The sequence below is a fragment of the Sorex fumeus genome, unplaced genomic scaffold, assembly GCF_029834395.1.
Source record: "Sorex fumeus unplaced genomic scaffold, SorFum_2.1 ptg000030l, whole genome shotgun sequence".
Taxonomy (NCBI): Eukaryota; Metazoa; Chordata; class Mammalia; order Eulipotyphla; family Soricidae; genus Sorex; species Sorex fumeus.
Window position 1 is genome coordinate 13,948,693 of NW_026606087.1, and position 22,656 is coordinate 13,971,348.

At 38.4% G+C, this 22,656-nt stretch overlaps 2 protein-coding genes across 2 annotated transcripts; both read left to right on the plus strand.

Annotated features, from left to right (window-relative positions):
* The first annotated feature begins 4,106 nt into the window (after nt 1-4,106).
* Nucleotides 4,107-5,066, plus strand: LOC130025196 (olfactory receptor 52H1-like). Its single transcript, XM_056116143.1, has one exon. The coding sequence runs from the start codon at nt 4,119-4,121 to the stop codon at nt 5,064-5,066; it is 948 nt and encodes a 315-aa protein (XP_055972118.1). The 5' UTR covers nt 4,107-4,118.
* Nucleotides 5,067-20,748: 15,682 nt separating this feature from the next.
* On the plus strand, nt 20,749-21,714 carry LOC130025200 (olfactory receptor 52H1). The gene has a single exon (XM_056116146.1). The coding sequence runs from the start codon at nt 20,749-20,751 to the stop codon at nt 21,712-21,714; it is 966 nt and encodes a 321-aa protein (XP_055972121.1).
* Nucleotides 21,715-22,656: the final 942 nt, after the last annotated feature.

The window sequence follows — 22,656 nt, forward strand, 5'->3', positions numbered from 1 at the left end:
ATCTCATGGTGACTCAATAAAAATGTTTAAAAATTATATAATTAAGGAAAAAAGTTTTCCCACAAAGATATGTTTTATTAAAGTATATTTTATCAGCAAAATATATAAAATAATGTCTCATGTTACATTGATCCTAAATAATGAAAATGTGACAACTACATAAAGATGTAGATAAAGATTAAAAAAAAATTAGACAAAATGGCATCCACCCAAACTCTGAGATGAAGACAAAATGAAATTGAAGCTAAAAAATGTCACAGATGTTTCACATGTGCACTGTGAATCTACCACTATACTAAATATGTTCACAAGAAGTTTCATAAGACATAGAGAGCAGTCCAGTACAGTGTGGAAATGTATTAAGCAAAATGCCAATGGAAATATCATATGCTAGGCTTCTATTTAAATAATTTTAGTATTTCGTGGCTGCCATCCTCCAGAGGCCATTGGACAGTCAGGCGTGGGCCCGCAGTGATGAGACATGTTGGTCCTCATGGGATGGGGGTGGAGCCGGTCCTTTTCTCCTCACCCCAAAAAGACCCCCAAGTCATCACCCACGAACGGCCTCTCTGGTTTCTTGATCAAGCTGCTTAACGGCCATGATCCAAGAGACTTAGGAACAAATCTCGGAACCCAGCAGGGTTTGGCAGAAATCCCTCCAGCTTTAAGTGTTAAAATTTCGGAATTTCAAAATCGCGCAGCCACTACTGCAGGCATGTGACATCATATGTTATTCATAACCAGCAATAGAAAACAAATTGTCTACTGTTGCCTTTTCAGCAGATCTGAGTGTTGGGGTAAAATCTCAATAATGGAGAGTCTGGTGTCAAAATATTGAATGTGATCAAAGTAGAGATAGAGAGAGTAATTTGGAAATCATCTGTCCCACAGGTAGGGGGATGGTTTGGGATGGGGTTATACTGGGGTTGTTGGGGGTGGAGACTGGGCACTGGTGAAGGGACGGGTGTTTCATTGTATGACGGACACTTAGACCCGAAAGCTTTGTAACTGCTCTCACGGTGATTCAATAAATAAAATTATAAAAAATGAAAAAAAAAGTAAGGTGGAGCTCATGCTCAATTCAATCAGCTAATCAGTGGCTGATTTAATAGCAGTATTTCTACATTAAAAAAAAAGATGAATATGAGGAAATGGGAGTGCTTCAGGAGCATTCTGAGACGTGTTGCTTAGTAAACCTAAGCTCCTTGCAGCAGAAGAGAAAGGACGAACCAATGTTAAACCTAAAATGTTTAGGACTCTGATTGAACAGAGAACAATCATAGATCATTGCAGTGCAATAAAGAAATGTATTGTTCAAAAATAAATAAATAATTTTAGTATTTAGGAAAAGATGATGGAGTCTGAACAAGAAAAACAAAAGAGAATAGATATAGAGTATATTTATGGGGAACAGAAACGCATTTACTGAACTTAAGAACACTGAAGGGTTTTCAAAGAGTAGTTTATGCACTTTAATTCATAATACCTTAGAAGTCAACAGAGAATTTTTAGCTAAAGATACTCCAAAGAGACTGTTATTAAGTGCTCAACTTGATCTTCTAACGTAGTAGGTCTGAGGAAGGACTGTGGCTAGGCTGACCCAAGAAAGGAACGTTTCTACCTTCTAGTTTTTTTTTTTTCTTTTTCTTAGTTTTTGCCACACCTGGTAGTGTCCAGGGACAACTTCAAGCTCTCCATTATTGGGCAATTCTGGGATTCTCTGAGGGCGAGGTGGAGTTCAGGATATAGTCTGTGATTTAGGCTCGCAAATCACGCATACCAGCCCTGCATTTGCACTTTCTGCTTGGCCTTAGGCTTTATAACTTTTTTTTTTGGCTGAGATCCTGTATGACTGGTGCTACAGTGGGAAAAAGAAGAAATATCAGTTATGAAATTTAGTAAATCTTCTACTCTGAAAGCTAATATTAGAATAGCTTGTAATTGGCCATATAAGCATTTTCACATGTGCACTGTGAATCTATCACTGTCTTAAACATGTTCACAAGCAACTTCTTAAAACATCTGTTTGACTTGTTAATTTATGCGTAAAAGAAGAAGGAAGTACTATAATTTCAACTTTTACAGCTATTAATTGAATAATACGCTGAAGGCAGGAGCTGAAAAAAAAAAAAACCCAAATAATCAGATAGGCTTCCTCTTATAGCCCAAACTCACAGGACCATTAAGTCTCAAGCAATTGCAAATGAAACACACCTTTGGGCAGAGTTAACACAAACCTCCTGAGGTTCTCTTCCCTTGGGACTGAGACAACACTGTGTCAGGGTCCCTCAGGCCCTAAACATCTCCCTCTTTCCTACACTAAACCTCTCCCAGAAAAAAAAAAAAAATGAATGAGCTGGGAATCAGTCTATCAGTACTGTCATCTTTCCCCTGACTATTTTTAAATGGTTTGGTGTGTCTGTGTCTCACTGCAATCTTGTGGATTTTCTGTGTGCTTGTGAGCACAGTCTCTCTTCTGTCTGTTTGATGCTGCATCAAGATCAAGTGAGTTCTGACTGTTTGTAGCGGTTCATTTGGTACTAGGATTTGGAGACAAAGTAAAGAAGGGAAACTATTGAGCTTCATTTTAAGGAGCCAAGGTTTCGGTACAGTAATTTTCTTTGTTGAACAATTCTTATTTATAAGGTGACATCAAGGGCCTTAGTATTTGAATATATGCTACTACAACGGGTGTCAGAAGATTAAAATAGATAAATAATTACACAGTTTTGTTAAGAATAGCCATAGTAATTTACTTTACTCAATTTCTTATTATACACATAACAAGAACTCACAGGTCTTAAGTTGTGTTGAAGCATGAGGATATATGTTTATAGGTACTTTTTGTTAGCTTTTATGCCTCTTCTATTTTCTTCACTTTGTGACCAAATTGCTATTGCTGATCTAATAAACTTTGTAGCATACTCATTTGTGTCAAATACATTTTGGGGGAGTTTCTTACTTTGTCTTAAAGGAGCTATACAATTATACTTAAAATGCAAAATCAAGAATTAAAATTTGAGGCAGGTTCACAAAACAGGTAAATTATGGAATAGGGCAGGATGTTCTTAGCATTCTAGGTTCAGAACATATGCTCTATGTGAATATTCTGTATGTGAGCAAGAAAGGAAGATAGGGAAGAAGCAGAACTTTTGTTTGGCTTCATTTTATATGGATACAAATATTGTGCAAAAGTGTGTAAGGAATACACGCCTGAGTGATAGGACAATGGGTAGGGTGTTTGCCTCGTACAAGGCAAACTGGGTTCAATCCCTGACATCCCCTATGGATCCCCCCGAGCACTGGCAGAAGTAATTCCTGAATGCATAGCCAGGAGTAAACCCTGAGCATTATAGGGTGTGACCGAAAGAGTAAAAAAAAATGTGTAAGGAATGCAATGTAAGGCAATATAAATCACAGAATTTTAAAGAAAAAAAAAGTGTTAACATAGAATCACCAGGTTAGCTCAGTAGTTAGAGCATGAGACTTAAAAAATGTTAAAACTCAAATGCTTAAAAAATCAGTAAGCAAAACCCCAGGAGAAAACATTATTAATAAGCAATTCATTTTAAGATCAATAAACATATGAAAAGTTCAAAAACTTAGTCAGATAAAAATAGTAAGATATAACTGTCTGTGTCTTATCTGTGGGACTATGTGTCCCAGACTCTGTATCTACATAATAGAATATGTTACAAAGAAACAAACCTTCTTTTAGATACAAATTTTGACTCTCAAAATTTTAGAGTATTTTTAGTTGTGTAGTGTATATGATATTCCAAACCATTTTTTCCTTTAAAAAATTAGATATAGGAAAATTTTCATTCAAATTAAGTAACACTTACCAACAAATTTTAAAACTTGAGTGCAAGAATTCAGCTAGTGTTTGTGGAGTTGAATTTGATTTTTTAATTGGCAATAAATGGGTGTTGAGCTCAAAAATGTAATTGTCATTGCCATGAGGTAATCATAAACTGCATGGCATTTTTATCTTTAGGAGTCAATAATGATGTGATTGGGAGTGAGAAAAAAAGAAATGAAAGTGACTGAAATGGCTCCAAATTTTGTTTATCACCATCTGTCCTCAGGATCTCAGATTCGTGCAGCTGCAATCTGCCATGGTCATTATCAATCAGAGCAGTTACAACCCAGGAACCTTCATTTTGGTGGGGATCCCAGGTCTGGAGCAATTCCACGTGTGGATTGGGATTCCTTTCTTCATCATCTATATTGTGGCTGTGGTGGGAAACTGCATCCTTCTCTACCTCATTGCAGTGGAGCGGAGTCTTCACCAACCCATGTTTTTCTTTCTCTCCATGCTAGCCATGACGGACCTCAACTTGTCCACTGTTGGTGTCCCTAAAACACTTAGTATCTTTTGGTTTGAGGATCGAAAAATCACATTCGAAGGGTGCCTTACACAAGTATTCTGCCTGCACTTTAGCTTTGTCTTAGATTCAGCTATCCTCATGGCCATGGCCTTTGATCGCTATGTGGCCATCTGTTCTCCCTTGCGGTACACCACTATCTTGACCCCCAAGACCATCATCAAGATTGCTGTGGGTATCTCTTTTAGAAGTTTCTGCATCATCCTGCCGGTTGTCTTCTTGCTGAAACGCCTACCTTTCTGCAGGACACGCATCATTCCGCACACATACTGTGAACACATAGGTGTTGCAAGGCTCGCTTGTGCCGATATCTCCATCAACATCTGGTATGGCTTTTGTGTTCCTATCATGACAGTTATCTCAGATGTGGTTCTTATTGCCGTCTCTTACACTCTCATTCTCTGTGCTGTTTTTCGCCTCCCCTCCCGAGATGCCCGCCAAAAGGCCCTTGGCACCTGTGGTTCCCATGTTTGTGTGATCCTCATGTTTTACACACCTGCCTTTTTCTCCATCCTTGCCCATCGTTTTGGACACAATGTCTCACGCACTTTCCACATCATGTTTGCCAACCTTTACGTTGTTATTCCTCCTGCACTCAACCCCATTGTCTATGGAGTGAAGACCAAGCAGATCAGAGATAAGGTCTTACTTTTGTTTTCTATGAAGGGCACAGAATAATACTCATTGTTCATAATAAAGCTAGAATAAGTTTATAGTTTGCATATATATTGCAGTAATTTTAAAAATAAGTATTATTTAAATTAATTTTATGTAAGTACTTGTGCATCAGATCATGTTAAAATATACATAAACACATTTCTGTTAATGAAAAATTTGTACACTTTTTAAAAAGATAAAGTTCCTGTGAAATATACAGTCAGATCAGAAAAAAAGAAAATGAGAACAGGGAAATATGTACATTTAAGATAAATTGATGCAAACTTGAGCACAGAGTTGTAGTTATAGAGGAAAAATACGGGGAGCCAGAGAATGAGAAAGGGCTAAACATGGAAGTGTGCATGGAAATTTCATAGAGGACTTAATTGATGGGTTTAAGACATTCACAACAATTTTTTTATTTTGTAGTTTGTCCAAGCTTTTACCTTCTCCTCCTAAAAAAAGAGAATCACACAGCTTTAAGCACAATTCTGCTTCAAGCATTGCATTCTATCAGCAATGCTATAATGGAAATAGAGAGTATTCATCAGTTCAAGGGGTTTCAGCAACGGTGCCGGCTAAGAAGCGTAGCTTCTTCTCTCTATAACAAATTGAGAAAATGAGTTGCAGAGATTGTTCCTAGAAGAATATAATAACTCTTGAAAGTGGTCAGAGCTTTGAGAAAAGAGCATAACTTTCACAATATTTAGATTAATTTTCAAATAAATTCATTTGGATGCCAAATTAAGAATTTGCACATTGCCTCAGGACTTAAAGAGCTGTGACCTAGACACTCTTTTCCTTGATTGCACCACAGAATCAAGTCTCATTTCTGCTGAGAGGAGAGGTGCTGAGGAAGGCACAGCACCTGAAAAATAAACAAACATGTGATATGCATCCATATTCATAGAATTCAGAAAATGGTGTACATTGTGATCATAGTGCTTTTACTAAGTCCTAGAAATAAATATTATCTATTGTTACAGAACTGAGTTGAGGACAGATTCCAGCTGTGGATGTAGTAGAGTAAAGAGGTCGGAGGATATGTGGGCCAGATCGTATGGGACTGAGTCATCAAAACTTCTTGGAAATGAAAACTGAAGCTCATTGACAAAGTATGATTTTTCAAGGCACAGAGAATGTAAATGCAAATGTAGATATGGAGCTAGGGAAAAGAAATTCTCATCCCAGGTTAGTGATACAGTCTTTAAACAGTTTCTAATGGAAACAGAGTAGAGTTGAAGAGGGAAGTAATCTTCAAGACAAGACTTTTAAAATGACTATTGTAACTTGAGTTGATTTATATTAGACTAAATCTAAGTAGGAATTAATTTTACATGACAGCTTAAATATGTTTATATATATCAAAACTTTAATTTTTTTTCTTTTAGCTTCTTTGGGTTTTTACCTTCTTGGGAACATACATTGACCAAAACCTTATGTATCTTTATTTTTTGTTTGTTTTTTTGTTTTATTGAATCACCGGGCTGGAGCAATAGCACAGCTGGTAAGGCTTTTGCCTTGTTGTTGGCCGACCTGTGTTCGATTTCTCCCTCCCTCTCGGAGAGCCTGGCAAGCTATAGAGAGTATTTCACCTGCATGGTATAAGCCTGGCAAGCTCTCTGTGGCATATTTGATATGCCAAAAAAGTACAACAAGTCTCACAAAGGAGATGCTCCTGGTGCCCGCTCTTGCAAAGCTATGAACAAAGGGAGGACTGTACTACAGACAGGACACTGCTATTGAATCACTGTGAGATACAGTTACAAGCTTTCATGCCAATCTTACATATCTCACTTAGGAAAATGCATTCAAAAATGAATCAGGAATGACAAAAGAATCGCATAAAAGGAAATAATTGAATTATGAATGTGAATAAATAATTTTACAGACATAAGTAAAGATGACATGCCACTGGCCAAGCAAGTGAAAACAGAGGTAGACAAATGGGACTATCTTAAACTAAGAATCTTCTGCACCTTAAAAGAAACAGTGATCCAAATACAAAAACAGTCTACAGAGTCGGAACAGATATTCACCCAATACACATCTCACAAGGGTTTGATATCAAGGATATACAAAGTACTGGTTGAGCTCCACAAGAAGAAAATATCCAACCCCATCCAAAAATGGGGCAATGAAATAAACAGAAACTTTCTCAAAGAAGAAATCCGAATGGCTAAAAGGCACATGTGAAAATGCTCTACATCATTAATCATCCAGGAGATGCAGATCAAAACCACAATGAGATATCATTTCACACCACAGAGATTGGCCCACATCCAAAAGAACAAAAGCAACCAGTGTTGGTGCGGATGTGGCGAGGAAGGAATCCTCCTTCATTGCTGGTGGGAATGATGAATGGTTCAGCCCTTTTGGAAAACAATACGGACGATTCTCAAAAAGTTAGAAATTGAGCTCCCATTTGACCCAGCAATACCACTCCTGGGAATATATCCCAGGGAGGCAAAAAAGTATAGTCGAAGTGACAGCTGCACTTGTTTGTTCATTGCAGCACTGTTTACAATAGCTAGAATATGGAAAAAACCTGAGTTCCCAAGAACAGATGACTGGTTAGAGAAACTTTGGTACATCTACACAATAGAGTACTATGTAGCTATTAGAAAAGATGAAATCATGAAATTTACATACAAGTGGTACTACATGGAAAGTATCATAGTAAGTGAAATGAGTCAGAAAGCAAGGGACTGACGTAGAATGATTAATTCATCTGGGTAACATAAAGTAACAAAATAAGAGACTAATACCCAAGAATAGCCCAGATAGGTACCAGGAGGTTTACTCCATGGCTTGGAGGCTATCCCAACACGCTAGGGGAAAAGGGAGCTCAAATAGAGAAGGGAGCACCAAATAAATTGTGTTGGGAGGATCCTCTCAGGATGGGAGATGTATGCTGAAAGTAGACTATAGACTGAATATGATTGCCACTCAATACCTCTTTTGCAAACCAGATCACCCAAAAGGAGAGAGAGAGGGAATGCCCTGCCACAGAGGCAGGGTGGGATGGGGGGATGGGGATGGGAGGGATACTGGGAGCAGTGGTGGTTGAGAATGGGCACTTGATCACTGTATAACTGAAACCCAAACACAACAATTTGTAAATCTGCAACTGTATCTCATGTTGTTTCACAAACAAAAATTAAAAAAAACTTAGTTCTACTCAAATTATCAGTGAGTAAGAGCCACCAATTAAGTTTTAAAATTTACTTCTTTTAAAATTTTAATTCTTATAGTTTAGCTCACTTGTTTATAATAATGTGAATATTATGGCATGATATATGCAGTTACTATACCTAACCACAACCAACTGTTGAAGACCCTCTATCAACTAATTGATTGTGTATTTTTAATATCTAAAAATCTGAGCTGGAGAGGTAGTAAAGCACGTAGGGTGCTTAGCTTTCATGTAGCCAACCAGAGTTTGATTCCTGGCACTCCATATGGTCCCCCCGGCCCTTCAGGAGTGATTCTGAGCAGAGAGTGTGGAGTAAGCCATGAGCACCATGGGTGTGACTCTCTCCCAATATAATTATTAATGCTGTTGTAAAATCCAGCCATTTAATTTGTAGGAAATAAAGGTAAGCTAAAATTATACAAATATTAATTTTTATTATATTACAATGCATAGGACACACTTCACAAAACGTACAACTAGAATGAACATGAAAATGAAAGTTTACAGTACTTATCAATGTGGGTTTATGAATCTAGGGGATTAATGTGGAAACTTGAATTCATGATATTTTATCTTTCAGCGTTACAATTTCAAAATGTTGTGAAAGAAATTGTGAATAAATCAAGTTAAAAGCCTATATACACTTGCAAGATTTTATGGAATTATTAAAAATGTGAGCACCTCAGGTGAATGCATTGTATTTTTCTATATGTATCACTGTCCATTGGACACATACTTTTTAGCCTAGAGAGATATTCAATGGAATAAATACACGCATTGAGTGTAGAAGGCCTGAGTTTAATTTCTAGCACTGGAAGGTTCCCTGAGATGACCACTGCTGGGAGTGACTACCTTTCACAGAGCCAGGAGTGGCCCTGGAGCTCCTCAGGTTGTGACTACCAAACAAATACAAAATGCATACTTTTATATCAAAATTAAAGCTAAGCTACATTTTTGACAATGCTTTCTATAGAATTCACTTTGCCAACAAAACTGTTGAAAGAATAATTATTTTTTCACTGAAATAAAATAAAATATAATATATATAACCATACAAAAACACAACATAAAAATAATCATTATGCTAGCATTATATGTGCATTCATAAAGTTGTCATGTAAAATACTTTGCTAGTGCCAGAGAGATACTACTGGTGATATGGTGTTTGCCTTGTAGGCAACCAAACTGAGTTCATGCCCACCACCCCATATTGTTCCCTGAACCCTAAGGGAGTGATCTCTAAATGCATAGTCGGAGTTAAACCCTGAGCACCTCCAGATGGGGCCCCAAAACAAAAATACAACTGACAGTATCATGTGCTTTAAGTTGAATTTTCATTTCACTAACTCCTTAGACAGGCAAAACTGTTGTCATTGGAAATTATGGAGTCAACTGAAGGTAAAAATTCCACAAAGAAGGAGTGCAGCTTTACACCCTCATGCAAAACTCCCAGGAATAAATAATGTTTTCAGGGGTATGGTGCCGCCAGAAGGTCAATCTGTACCTGTGAGGTGAGTGCACAACTTGATGGTGCCTTCAGACTTCCTGATACCCCCAAATTGCTGCTGTGCCTTTGGTCAGACCCCAAAAACTTGGGGCAAACTTTACCAAGAAAGTAAGTGGTCAAAAGTTAGGTATGTTGGAGACACACCCACAAATCACCTCTGGTTCAGCTATATAATTGGATAATCTGGTTCCTGATAGAACTGATAAATGATCATGATCCAAAGAGACTCAGAAATAAATCTCGAAACCCAATGGCTTTTGGCAGAAATGCGTCCAGTCCCTGCAATAGGTTACCAGTGCCGGGCCACCCCAGGTGGGAACAGGTTTCATGCCTTGGCCTGTTCCTCCAGGTGGCCTGGTGGCTGACATCCTCCAGAGGCCACAGGACAGTCAGATTTGGGCCCACAGTGATGAGACACGTGGGGCCTCATGGAATGGGGGTGGAGCCAGCACTTACCTCTTCATCCCAAGGAGACCCCAAGTCGCCGCCCACAAATGACCTCTCTGGATCCTGATCAAGCTCTATAACAGCAATGATCCCAGAGACTCAGAAACAAATCTCGAAACCCAGTGGCTTTTGGCAGAAATACGTCTGGACCCTGTAGTAGGTTACTGTCGCCGGGCTGCCCCAGGGGGGAAAGGGTGCTGTCCCTCCGCCTGCTCCTCCTAGGTGGCTCAGTGGCCGCCATCCACCAAAGGCCATTGGACAGTCAGTTTTTGGCTTGCAGTGATGAGACATGTGGGGCCTCACGGGATCTGTGTGGAGCCAGCCCTTTCCTCCCCGTTCCAACGAGACCCCGAGTCGCCGCCCACAAAGGGCCTCTCTGGCTCCTGATCAAGCTGCTAAACAGTCATGATCCCAGAGACTCAGAAACAAATCTTGGAACCCAGCAGGTTTTGGCAGAAATCCCTCCAAATTTAAGTGTTAAAATTTTGGAATTCCAAAATCGTGTGGTCACTGCTGCAGCTGCGTGACAACATATGTTATTCATCACCAGCAGTTGAAAACAGATTGTCTACTGTTGCCTTTTTGGCATATCCAAGTGTTGGGGTAAAATCCCAAATAATAATGGAGGGCCAGGTGTCAAAATATTGAATGTAATCAAAGTAGAGAGAGAGTAATGTGGAAATCATCTGCCCCACAGGTAGGGGAAAGGTGTGGAATGAGGGTATACGGGGGTTTTGGGTGATGGCGAATGGGCACTCGTGAAGGTATGAATGTTTCATTGTATGACCAGGACTTAAACCTGAAAGCTTTGTAGCTACTCTCACAGTGATTCAATAAATAAAATTATAAAACATTTTTTAAAAAAGTAAGGTGGAGTTCATACCCAATTCAATCAGCCTAATCAGTAGCTGAATTAATAGCAGTACTTCAACATTAATTAATAAAAAAGATAATGTTTGCACACAGATGCTGTTATTTATCTCAGCTGCTTCCATTCAGTCTGTTATTATGCCCATACACAAATCAATACACTCAAAATTCCAGAAAGAAAAAAACCTTTTATGAGAAACGACTATTAAAATATGCTAAAATACAAAACATTATTACAGTTGTTTTTTTTTTTCTGATTAATTGGGATTTTTTTTGTCAAAGTAAACACAAAAAGCTTATTTAAACTAGAGACTGAAAACATGCAATCCTGGAAACATATGTGAAATATCTTCATTATCATATTCTATCCTGTACTTCTAAATGGAAGAAATGTATTTTGCACGAATTGTGGTATTAGTAAAGTCTACAGGTTCAACACCTACCTCATGTGATTCCAATGCATGTGATTCCATGAACTTTACCTTATGTTAACTTATTCCAAGTCATGCAACTAAGCTGTATTAATTATTTGAAGCCAATTGTGGAATTTACGTTTTGTGCATGTTACTCAAAACAGCATACCACCTTTTGGGGAAATAAACAAAAATCATCATTACACAAATGAAAAAAATATATAGTAAGAGAGAAATTAGGATTTTCTCAAGACTACAAAGTTGTACAGTGTTGTCTCATCCAGGGCCCTTTTCACTCAGCTTTGTCTTTTCAAATGGATAATTAATACACACTAATACACAATAAAAGTCTAAAAAATAATCTAACCTTATACATGAAGGAACAATGAAAAGATGAAATACACAGAACTAGTGCTAATCAGAAGAAAGCAAATAATAAAATTTAGAGTAGAAGTAAATGAAATAGGATCAGAGCTAAGGAACTTTCCTTGAATACTATCAACCCTGGTTTAAATCCCTTGTACAATATTTGTTGCCCAAGCATCAAGCACTGCTATGGTCCCTCTGGAGCACAAAGCTAGGGTAGCTCCTGAACCAGAGAGAGCAGAGTGGGTAGGGAATTTGCCTTGCATGTGGACAACTTGGATTTGATCCACAGCATCCCATATGAGCACTGTCAGGAGTAGTTTCTGAGTGCAGAGCCAGGAATAATCCATGAGCATGGCCAATGTGGCCCAAAAACCAAAACAAAAAAAACTAGGATGTCCCCCGAGCACTACTGGATGTGGCACAACCCTTCCCCCTAAGAAACTGCATGGCACTGTAGCACTGTCATTCCATTGTTCATCAATTTCCTTGTGCGGGCACCAGTAACATTCTATTTTGAGACTTGTTACTGGTTTTGGCATATCTAATATGCCATGGGGAGCTTGCCAGGCTCTGCCATGCAGGTGGGATACTCTCAGTAGCTTGCCAGGCTCTCCAAGAGGGAGGGAGGAATCGAACCCGGGATCTCTGAGAAAGAGGGAGGAATAGAACCTGGGTTGACTGCGTGCAAGGCAAACGCCCTATCCGCTGTGCTGATAAAATCAAGAAGTTGGTCATGAAAAAGATCAGTAAGATTGGTTAAAAATAAGCCATAAACTCTTCACAATAGCCAGATTCCTCAAACAACCCTAGTAGCTGAGAACACATGACTGCATAATGAAACAACATTACATCTACACAATGGAATGCTATGCAGCCACCTGAGAAAATGAAGTCACGAAATTTGTTTATAAATGGATGGCATGGAGAGTATCATGCTGAGTGAAGTGAGTCAGAAGGAACGGGACAAACATAGAATGACTGCACTAATATGTGACATATTAAATATAGTAGTAGATTAATACCCACTAGAAACAAGGACTAGGAGGACTGGCCTACACTTCGAAGTTTGGTACAGGTGGTGGAGGGAGAGGGGGCAGTTAGGATAGAGAAGTCCACTGTGACAGTAGTAGCTGGAAATGATCACTCTGAATAATGAAGACCTGAGTGCTGAAAGGCTGGAGTAATAGCACAGCGGGTAGGGCATTTGTCTTGCATCCAGCCAACCCAAAAGACCCAGGTTCGGTTCCTCCATCCCTCTCCGAGAGCCCGGCAAGCTATCAAGAGTATCTCACTCCCACAGCAGAGCCTGGCAAGCTATCTGTGACATAATCAATATGCCAAACGCAATAACTAGTGTCATAATGAAGACTTTACTGGGCCTGCTTGAGCAAAATCGATGAATAATGGGAGGACAGTGACAGTGTGAGAGGTGAAAGTAGATAAAGGGCTAAACATGATAACCTTTCATTACCTGTATTGCAAACCTTAATGCTCAAAAGGAGAGAGAAATAGAGAGAGACAAAGAAAAAGAGAAAGAAAGAGAGAGAGAGAGAGAGAGAGAGAGAGAGAGAGAGAGAGATTGGGGTAGAACAGATGTCATCAAGATGTCATCAGTTAATGTATATTGTCCTTTCATACATACCTTAAAACTCCATAAATGGACAGCTTTTACTTTTTTTAAAAAGAAACCTAAGACATTTATTAGCCTGGCTATACAATAGGTCTGTATACAAGGGAACCAGTAAAAGTGGCAGTGGTCTAATGACAGAAAAACCCTTGTACTCCCCTCAAAGCTAAATCGGAGATAGAATTTTTGAATGGCCCAATGCAGCATGTCCTCCGGATAAAAACCATAATCCTAAACTGCACGGAGGAAAGAATAGTTAAAGGAAAATTTTTTTTTTTTATGTAGGAGTACTGCTATTTATTCAGCCAATTTTTAGCTGATTAAATTGGGCATGAACTCCACCTTACTTTTCTCCATCACCAAAATCCCCCAGTATACCCCCATCCCACACCCTCCCCTTACCTGTGGGGCAGATGATTTCCACATTACTCTCTCTCTACTTTGATTACATTCAATATTTTGACACCTGACCCACCATTATTATTTGGGACTTTACCCCAACACCCAGATCTGCTGAAAAGGCAACCATAGACAATTTGTTTTCTATTGCTGGTTATGAATAACTTATGATATCGTGTGGCTGCAGTAGTGGCCATGCGATTTTGAAATTCCAAAATTTTAACACTTAAATCTGGAGGGATTTCTGCCAAAACCTGCTGGGTTCTGAGATTTGTTCCTGAGTCTCTTGGTTCATGGCTGTTAAGCAGCTTGATCAGGAGCCAGAAAGGCCGTTAATGGGCAGTGACTCCAGGTCTCCTTGGGACGGGGAGGAAAGTGCTGGCTCCACCCCAGCCCATGAGGCCCCGCATGTCTCATCACTGAGGGCACAAACCTGACTGTCCAATGGCCTCTGGAAGATGGCGGCTACCGAGTCACCTAGGGGGAGCAGACAGAGGGACAGCATCCTTTCCCCCCTGGGGTGGCCCGGCGACAGTAACCTCCTGTGGGTCTGGACGCATTTCTGCCAAAAGCCAATGGTTTTCGAGATTTGTTTCTGACTCGGATCATGGCCTTTAAGCAGATTGATCAGGAGCTAGAGAGGCCATTTGTGGGCTGCGACTTGGGGTCTCATTGGGGTGGAGAGGAAAGGGCCAGCTCCACCCCCATCCCATGAGGCCCTTAGTGTCTTGTCACTGCGGGCCCAAACCTGACTGTCCAGTGGCCTCTGGAGGATGGTGGTTACTGGGCGGTCAGGGGGAACAGAACAAGGCACGAAACCTATTCCCACCTGGAGTGTCCCAGCACCAGTAACTTACTACAGGAACAGGATGCATTTCTGCCAAAAACCGTTGGGTTCCGAGATTCGATTCTGAATCTCTGGGATCATGGCCATTAAGCAGTTCGATCAGAAACCAGAGAGGCCATGCCTCCAATTATATAGCTGAGCCGGAGGTAGTTTGTGGGTGTGTCTCCCACATATATAACCTTTGGCTTTTTAGTTTCCTGCTAAACTTTGCCCCAAGTTTTTGGGTCCGGCCAAAGGCACAGGAGCAATTTTGGGGTATCTGAAAATCTGAATGAAGGGCGCCATCAGGCTGCAGATGCACTCGCCTCACAGGTACAGATTGACCTGCTGGTGGCACCATATCCCCGAGTTAAAGGAAATTATCTCCAATAAATTTCAGAGTCTTTTTGGGAAGTTTGTTTTGACTAATTCCTTTAACTGCCTGAGGTAAAGACAGACTTGTCTAATTAGAAATGAACCAATGACTGGAGAGATGCTTACGTGACAGAGCCCATACCAAGGAAGTCCTGGTCTCTATTTCTGGCAACACATAGGAGAAGAGTGAGGACCCTTAAAAATCAAAAACTAATTCAGTGGATAATGTTTTAAAAATGATATTAAAACAGCTGTATATGACTGAAATAATTTTCAAATGAGAACTCATAAGTTGATACAGATCAAAGTTCACATGTAAAAAATACCAAAATAGGCATAAAGAAATTCCTATTCTAATATTTAATTATTTGATTATTTAAAAATCTAATATACTAATATAATTTCAAATTTAACATGTATTATATTCATGATCATTGTTGAATTGTGTCAATATCTATTTTAAAAGATTAATTTCACTTCTCTGGGGACAGAATTGTCTTGAGGCATTGCTCCTACACTATGCTAATGGAACTACTTCTTGTGAGGAAAAGAATAGTCTTTTTGTTTCTGTTATTTAAGTGAAAGTGAAGCATTGGGAAGTATAATACAAATTTTTATAGTGTGACCCTATAGAGAATTAAAAGCACCAGAATATGTTTCTATTATATTACAGAGGATATTATTAAGTGGCTCAGCAGAAATTCTCCTGATTACCTAGGTTACAGCAGCAGTAAGCCCAATATTATACAAAATTTGTATGGACCAGGTACTATTATAAAACTCATGCAAATTATCTATGTCTATGTTTCTCTCCACACATTTATCAGTCAAAAAATATATGTCTTTAGGGGGAGAGAGTCAAAGATAAGAATGGGAAATTTTCAAGATTTAATTCTACATATTCCCATGTAAATATTGCAAATTAAAACTCCACTTAGTACATTATAATTGATGTTCATTTGATAGATCTATGTTCAAAACATTATCAACTTGCAATGTAGGATATAGAAAGATAACCTTTGGAAATTGAATTATTTGTAAACTGTATCCAACTATAATGAAAGATGCCCATGTTAAGATAAAGCCATACGTATAAACAATTTTGAAGCACTGTTAATCTACCACTGTATTAAATATGTTATCAAGCAGTTTCATAAGATATAGAGAACAGTCCAGTTCAGTGTGGAAATGCACTGAGCAAAAGGCAAATGGAAAATATGATATGCTAGGTTTCTATTTAAATAATTTTAGTATTCAAGAAAAGGTGTTGGAGTCTGAAGAAGAGAAACAAAAGAGAATAGATATAAAGTATCTTTTTTGGGGAACAGCAATGCATTTACTGAAATTAGGAACACAGAAGGGTTTTTTTAAGAGTAGTTTATGTACTTTGGTTCATAATACCTTAGAAGTTAACAGAGAATTTTTAGCTAAAGTTACTCCGAAGAGGCTGTTATTATGCACCGAACTTGATCTTCTCATGAGGTGTGTCTAAGGATGGACTACTGCTCTGCAGACCCAAGAAAGGAACTTTTCTATCTTCTAGTTCTTTTTTTTTCTTTTCCTTTTTTCTTTATTTATTTTTGGCCACACCTGGTAGTGCCCTGGTACAACTCCAAGCTCTCCATTATTGGGCAATTCTGGGGTTCTCTGAGGACCATGTGAAGTTCAGGATTGAGTCTGGGATTTAAGTATGCAAATCAAACACACCAGCCCTTTGCACTATCCCCTTGGCTTTATGCTTGATCAATTATTTATTTATTTATTTTTGGCTGAGATCTGTATGACTGGTGCTACAGGGGGAAAAAGAAGAAATATCAATTATGAAATTTAGAAAATCTTCTACACTGAAAGGTAATATTAGAATAGCTTGAAATTGGCCATACAAGCATTTTCACATGTGCACTGTGAATCTACCACTGTCTTAAATATGTTCACAAGGAGCTTCATAAAACATCTGTTTGACTTGTTAATTTGTACATAAAAGGAGAAGGAAGTACTATAGTTTCAACTTTTACAGCTATTAATTGAATAATATGCTGAGGGCAGGAGCTGAAAAAAAAAAAACCTAAATAATCAGATAGGCTTCCTCACACAGCCCAAACTCACAGAAACATTAAGTCTCATGCACTTGCAAATGAAACACACCTTTGGGCAGAGTTAACACAAACCTCTTGAGGTTCACTTCCCTTGGGAATGAGACAATAGTGTGTCAGGGTCCCTAAGGCCCTAACCATCACCTTCTTTCCTACACTAAACCTCTCCCAGAAAAAAAAAAGAGCTGGGAATCAGTCTATCAGTACTATCTCTCCCCTGACTATTTTTAAGTGTTTTGGTGTGTCTGTGTCTCACTGCAATCTTGTGGATTTTCTGTGTGCTTGTGAGCACAGTCTCTCTTCTGTCTGTTTGATGCTGCATCAAGATCAAGTGAGTACTGACTGTTTGTAGCGGTTCATTTGATACTAGGATTTGGAGACAAAGAGAAAAAAGAAGGGAAACTTTTGAGCTTCATTTCTATGAGCCAAGGTTTGGGTACAGTAATTTTCTTTGTTGAACAATTCTTATTTATAAGCTGATATCGGGGCCTCAGTACTTGAATATATGCTACTAAAAATGGGTGTCAAAAGATTAAAATAGATAAAGAATAACACCGTTGTGTTAAGAAAAGCCATAGAAATTATTCTTTACTCAATTTCTTAGCATACACATAACAAGAACCCACAGGTCTTAAGTTGTGTTGAAGTATGAGGATATGTGTTTATAGGTACTTTTTGTTAGCTTTTATGCCTCTTCTATTTTCTTCACATTGTGACCAAATTGACATCGCTGATATAATGAACTTTATAGCATAATCATTTGTGCCAAATACATTTGGGGGGAGTTTCTTACTTTGTCTCAAAAGAGCTAAATGATTATACTTAAAAATGCAAAACCAAGAATTAAAATTTGAGGCAGGTTCACAAAACAGGTAAATTTTGAAATAGGTCTGGATGTTCCTAGCTTTCTTGATATAGAACATAAGCTCTATGCCAAAATTCTGTACTTGTCAAGAAAGGAAGATAGTGAAGAAGTAGAACTTTGTGTTTGGCTTTATTTTATATGCATAAAAATATAATCCAAAAGTGTGAAAGGAATACACGCCTGAGTAATAGGACAATGGGTAGGGTGTTTGCCTTGCACAAGGCCAACTTGGGTTCAATCCCTGCATTCCATACGGACCCCTGAGCACTGCTAGAAGTAATTCCTGAGTGCAGAGCCAGGAGTAACCCCTGAGCATTGCTGGGTGTGACCCAAAAGTGAAAACAAAATGTGTAAGGAATGCAATTGTAAGTCAATATAAATCAGAGAATGCTTAAGGTTGAATGATTTTAAAAATGTTAAAATCCAATCACCAGGCTAGCTAATTTGGTACTGAATGAGACTCTTAAAAAATGTTAAAATTCAAATGCTTAAAAAATAAGTGAGCAAAACCCCAGGAGAAAAGATTATTAAGAAGCAATTCATTTTTAAGTAATCGATAAACATATGAAAAGCCCAAAAACAAATAGTAAGATGTAACTGGCTGTATCTTGTCTGTGGGAGTATTCTGTATCTATATAATACGATGTGTTCACAGAGAAACAATCTTTCTTTTAGATAGAAATTGTGACTATCAAAGTTTTAGAATATTTTATTGCTGTGTAGTATATATGATATTTCAAGCCACTTTTTCCTTTATAGAAAAATTATCTATTGGAAAAATTTCATTCAAATTAAGTAACACATCACTGTCACTGTCACTTTCCTCCCGTTGTTCATAGATTTGCTTGAGCAGGCCCTGCAACGTCTTCATTGTGAGACTTGTTGTTACTGTATTTGGCATATCGAATACATCACGGGTAGCTTGCCAGGCTTTGTCATGGGCGTGATACTCTCGGTAGCTTGCCAGGCTCTCCAAGACGGGTGGAGGAATCAAACTCAGGTCGGCCATGTTGGCTGTGTGCAAGGCAAACGCCCTACCTGTTGTGCTATCGCTCCAGCCCAAGTAACACATACCAATGTATTTTAAAACTCAACTGCAGGAATTCAACTAGTGCTTGTGAAGTTGAATTTGATTATTTAATTGGCAATAAAAAGGTATTGAGCAAATTAGAAATTGAGCTCCCATTTGACCCAGCAATACTACTCCTGGGAATATACCCCGGAGAGGCCAAAAAGTATAGTCGAAGTGACATCTGCACTTGTTTGTTCATTGCAGCACTGTTTACAATAGCTAGAATATGGAAAAAACCTGAGTGCCCGAGAACAGATGACTGGTTAAAGAAACTTTGGTACATCTACACAATGGAGTACTATGTAGTAGTTAGAAAAAATGAAGTCATGAAATTTACATACAAGTGGTACTACATGGAAAATATTATGCTAAGCGAAATGAGTCAGAAAGAGAGGGACAGACATAGAAAGATTGCATTCATCTGGGTAACATAAAGTAACAAAATAAGAGACTAACACCCGAGAACAGCTGTGATAAATACCAGGTTGTTCACTCCATGGTTTAGAGGCCAGCCGCACACTCTAGGGGTAAAGGCAGCTCAGATAGAAAAGGGAGCACCAAATAAAGGGTGGTGGGAAGATCAGCCCAGGATGGAAGATGCATGCTGAAAGTAATCTATGGACCGAACGTGATTGCCACCCAATGTCTCTTCTACAGACTACAGCACTCAAAAGGAGAGATAGAACAAAAGGGAGTGCCCTGCCACAGAGGCAAGGTGGGATGGGAAATGGGGGGGTGGGAGGGATACTGGGATTGGTTGGGGTGGAGAATGGGCACCGGTGGTGGGATGGGTACTAGATCATTACATAACTGAAACCCAAGCACAACAACTTGTTAGCCTACAACTGTACCTCATGGTGTTTCACTAATAAAAAAAATAAAAAAAATAAAAAAATGCGTTTAAAAATTCAAAGTATATGACATATGAAAGAAAACAAGCTATATTAGTACATAGGACACTATAGAAATTTACTTTTAAAATAATAAGAAACCTAATTTTCAACTAGATTATAAAAAATAAAGGTCTAATTCAATGGCATAAGGTTAAAAAAATGTAATTGCCATTGCCATGAGATACATTGAAAAGAGCCAATAATTATCCTGCATAGAGGCTGCATTCCACAATGAAAAACAAGAATACACAAAAAACAATGTATAAGCTATAAACCATGCCAACTATAAACTATGAGCTATATATAAACTATAAGCTATATAGCTGTTGTAAACTATATATTGTAGCTCATATACACTATAAACCAATTTATGGAAAAGTATATCTAGTATTTTGGTAATCTACATCAGTGCTATAGTGTATAAAAACAGTAACTGCAAATAATCTGGATAATTACTAGAAACGAATCTGTAAATGAAAGGAGGTGCTTTGAAAGAAGATAACCTCAGTATTGACTGGCTATATATTCCAAATATTTGAGAAATTTTGATTTACACTAAAATCTTGTCATCATTATAATGCCAGCCTTCTTTCACTTCAAAAGTTTTCACTTTGCAATATAAACTTCATGGCATTTTTGTCTTTAGGAGTCAATAATGATTTGTGATTGGGAGTGAGATTCACAGAAATGAAAGTGAGTTAAATGGCTCTCAATTTTATTTATCACCATCTGTCCTCAGGATCTCAGGTTCATGCAACTGCAATCTGCCATGGTCATTTTCAACCAGAGCGCTTACAACCCAGGAACCTTCATTTTGGTGGGGATCCCAGGTCTGGAGCAATTCCACGTGTGGATTGGGATTCCTTTCTTCATCATCTATATTGTGGCTGTGGTGGGAAACTGCATCCTTCTCTACCTCATTGCAGTGGAGCGGAGCCTTCATGAACCCATGTTTTTCTTTCTCTCTATGCTAGCTATGACGGACCTCATCTTATCCACTGCTGGTGTTCCTAAAACACTTAGTATCTTTTGGCTTGAGGATCGAAAAATCACATTTGCAGGGTGCCTTACACAAATGTTCTTCCTGCACTATAGCTTTGTCTTAGATTCAGCTATCCTCATGGCCATGGCCTTTGATCGCTATGTGGCCATCTGTTCTCCCTTGCGGTATACCACTATCTTGACTCCCAAGACCATCATCAAGATTGCCGTGGGTATTTCTTTTCGAAGTTTCTGCATCATCCTGCCAGATGTCTTCTTGCTCACACGCCTACCTTTCTGCAAGACACGCATCATTCCTCACACATACTGTGAACACATAGGTGTTGCAAGGCTTGCTTGTGCCGATATCTCCATCAACATATGGTATGGCTTTTGTGTTCCTATCATGACAGTTATCTCAGATGTGGTTCTAATTGCTGTCTCTTACACTCTCATTCTCTGTGCTGTTTTTCGCCTCCCCTCCCGAGATGCCCGCCAAAAGGCACTTGGCACCTGTGGTTCCCATGTTTGTGTGATCCTCATGTTTTACACACCTGCCTTTTTCTCCATCCTTGCCCATCGTTTTGGACACAATGTCTCACGCACCTTCCACATCATGTTTGCCAACCTTTACATTGTTATTCCTCCTGCACTCAACCCCATTGTCTATGGAGTAAAGACCAAGCAGATCAGAGATAAGGTCTTACTTTTGTTTTCTATGAAGGGCACAGAATAATACTCATTGTTCATAAAAAGCTAGTATAAATTTATAGTGTGCATATATTTTGCAGTAACTTATAAATATTATTTAAAGTAGTTTTTATATAGATACTTGTATATCAAATTATGTTAAAATCTACATAAACACATTTCTGTGTATGATAAAATTGTACTCTTTTAAACGTTAACTTTCCGTGAAATATATGGTCATGATCGGAAAAAAGCAAGTGGAAACAGGGAACTATGTTAATTTAAGTAGAAAAATGATGCAAACTTGAGCACAGATTTGTAGTTATGGAGGAAAAATATGGTGAACCAGAGAATGAGAAAGGACTAAACATAAAAATGTGCATGGGGAATTTCTTAGAGGAATTAATAGATGAATTTAAGACATTCACAATAATTTTTTATTTTATAATTTGTCCAAGCTGTTATATTCCTGTGAAATGTACCTTATCTTCCTAAAAAAGAGAATCACACAGCTTTAAGCACAATTTTGCTTTAAGCATTGCCTTCTATCAGCAGTGGTATAATGGAAATTCAGAATATTTATCAGTTCAAGGTGTGTCGACAATGGTATTGGGAAAGAAGAGTAGTTTCTAATCTCTAAAACAAATTGAGAAATGAGTTGTAGAGATTTTTCCTAGAAGAATATAATAACTCCTGTAAGTGGTTGGAGCTTTGAGAAAAGAGCTTAACTTTCACAATCATTGTTTCACTGTCATCTGTTGTTCATCAATTTGCTTGAGCTGGTGCAAGTAACATATCCATTCATCCATGTCGAATGCTAATGTAGCCCAATGGCATATTGGGCATATTGGGCACTCTTTCAGGGTTATGGGACAACAAAAACCATTGTTACTGTTTTCACAATATTTAGATTAATTTTCAAATAAATTCATTTGGATACCAAAGTAATAATTTGCATGTTGCTTCAGGACTTACAGAGCTCTTATCT

Excerpts from the sequence above, each read along its gene's own strand:
- LOC130025196 (XM_056116143.1), top strand. The coding sequence starts at position 4,119 with ATGGTCATTATCAATCAGAGCAGTTACAACCCAGGAACCTTCATTTTG.
- LOC130025200 (XM_056116146.1), top strand. The coding sequence starts at position 20,749 with ATGCAACTGCAATCTGCCATGGTCATTTTCAACCAGAGCGCTTACAAC.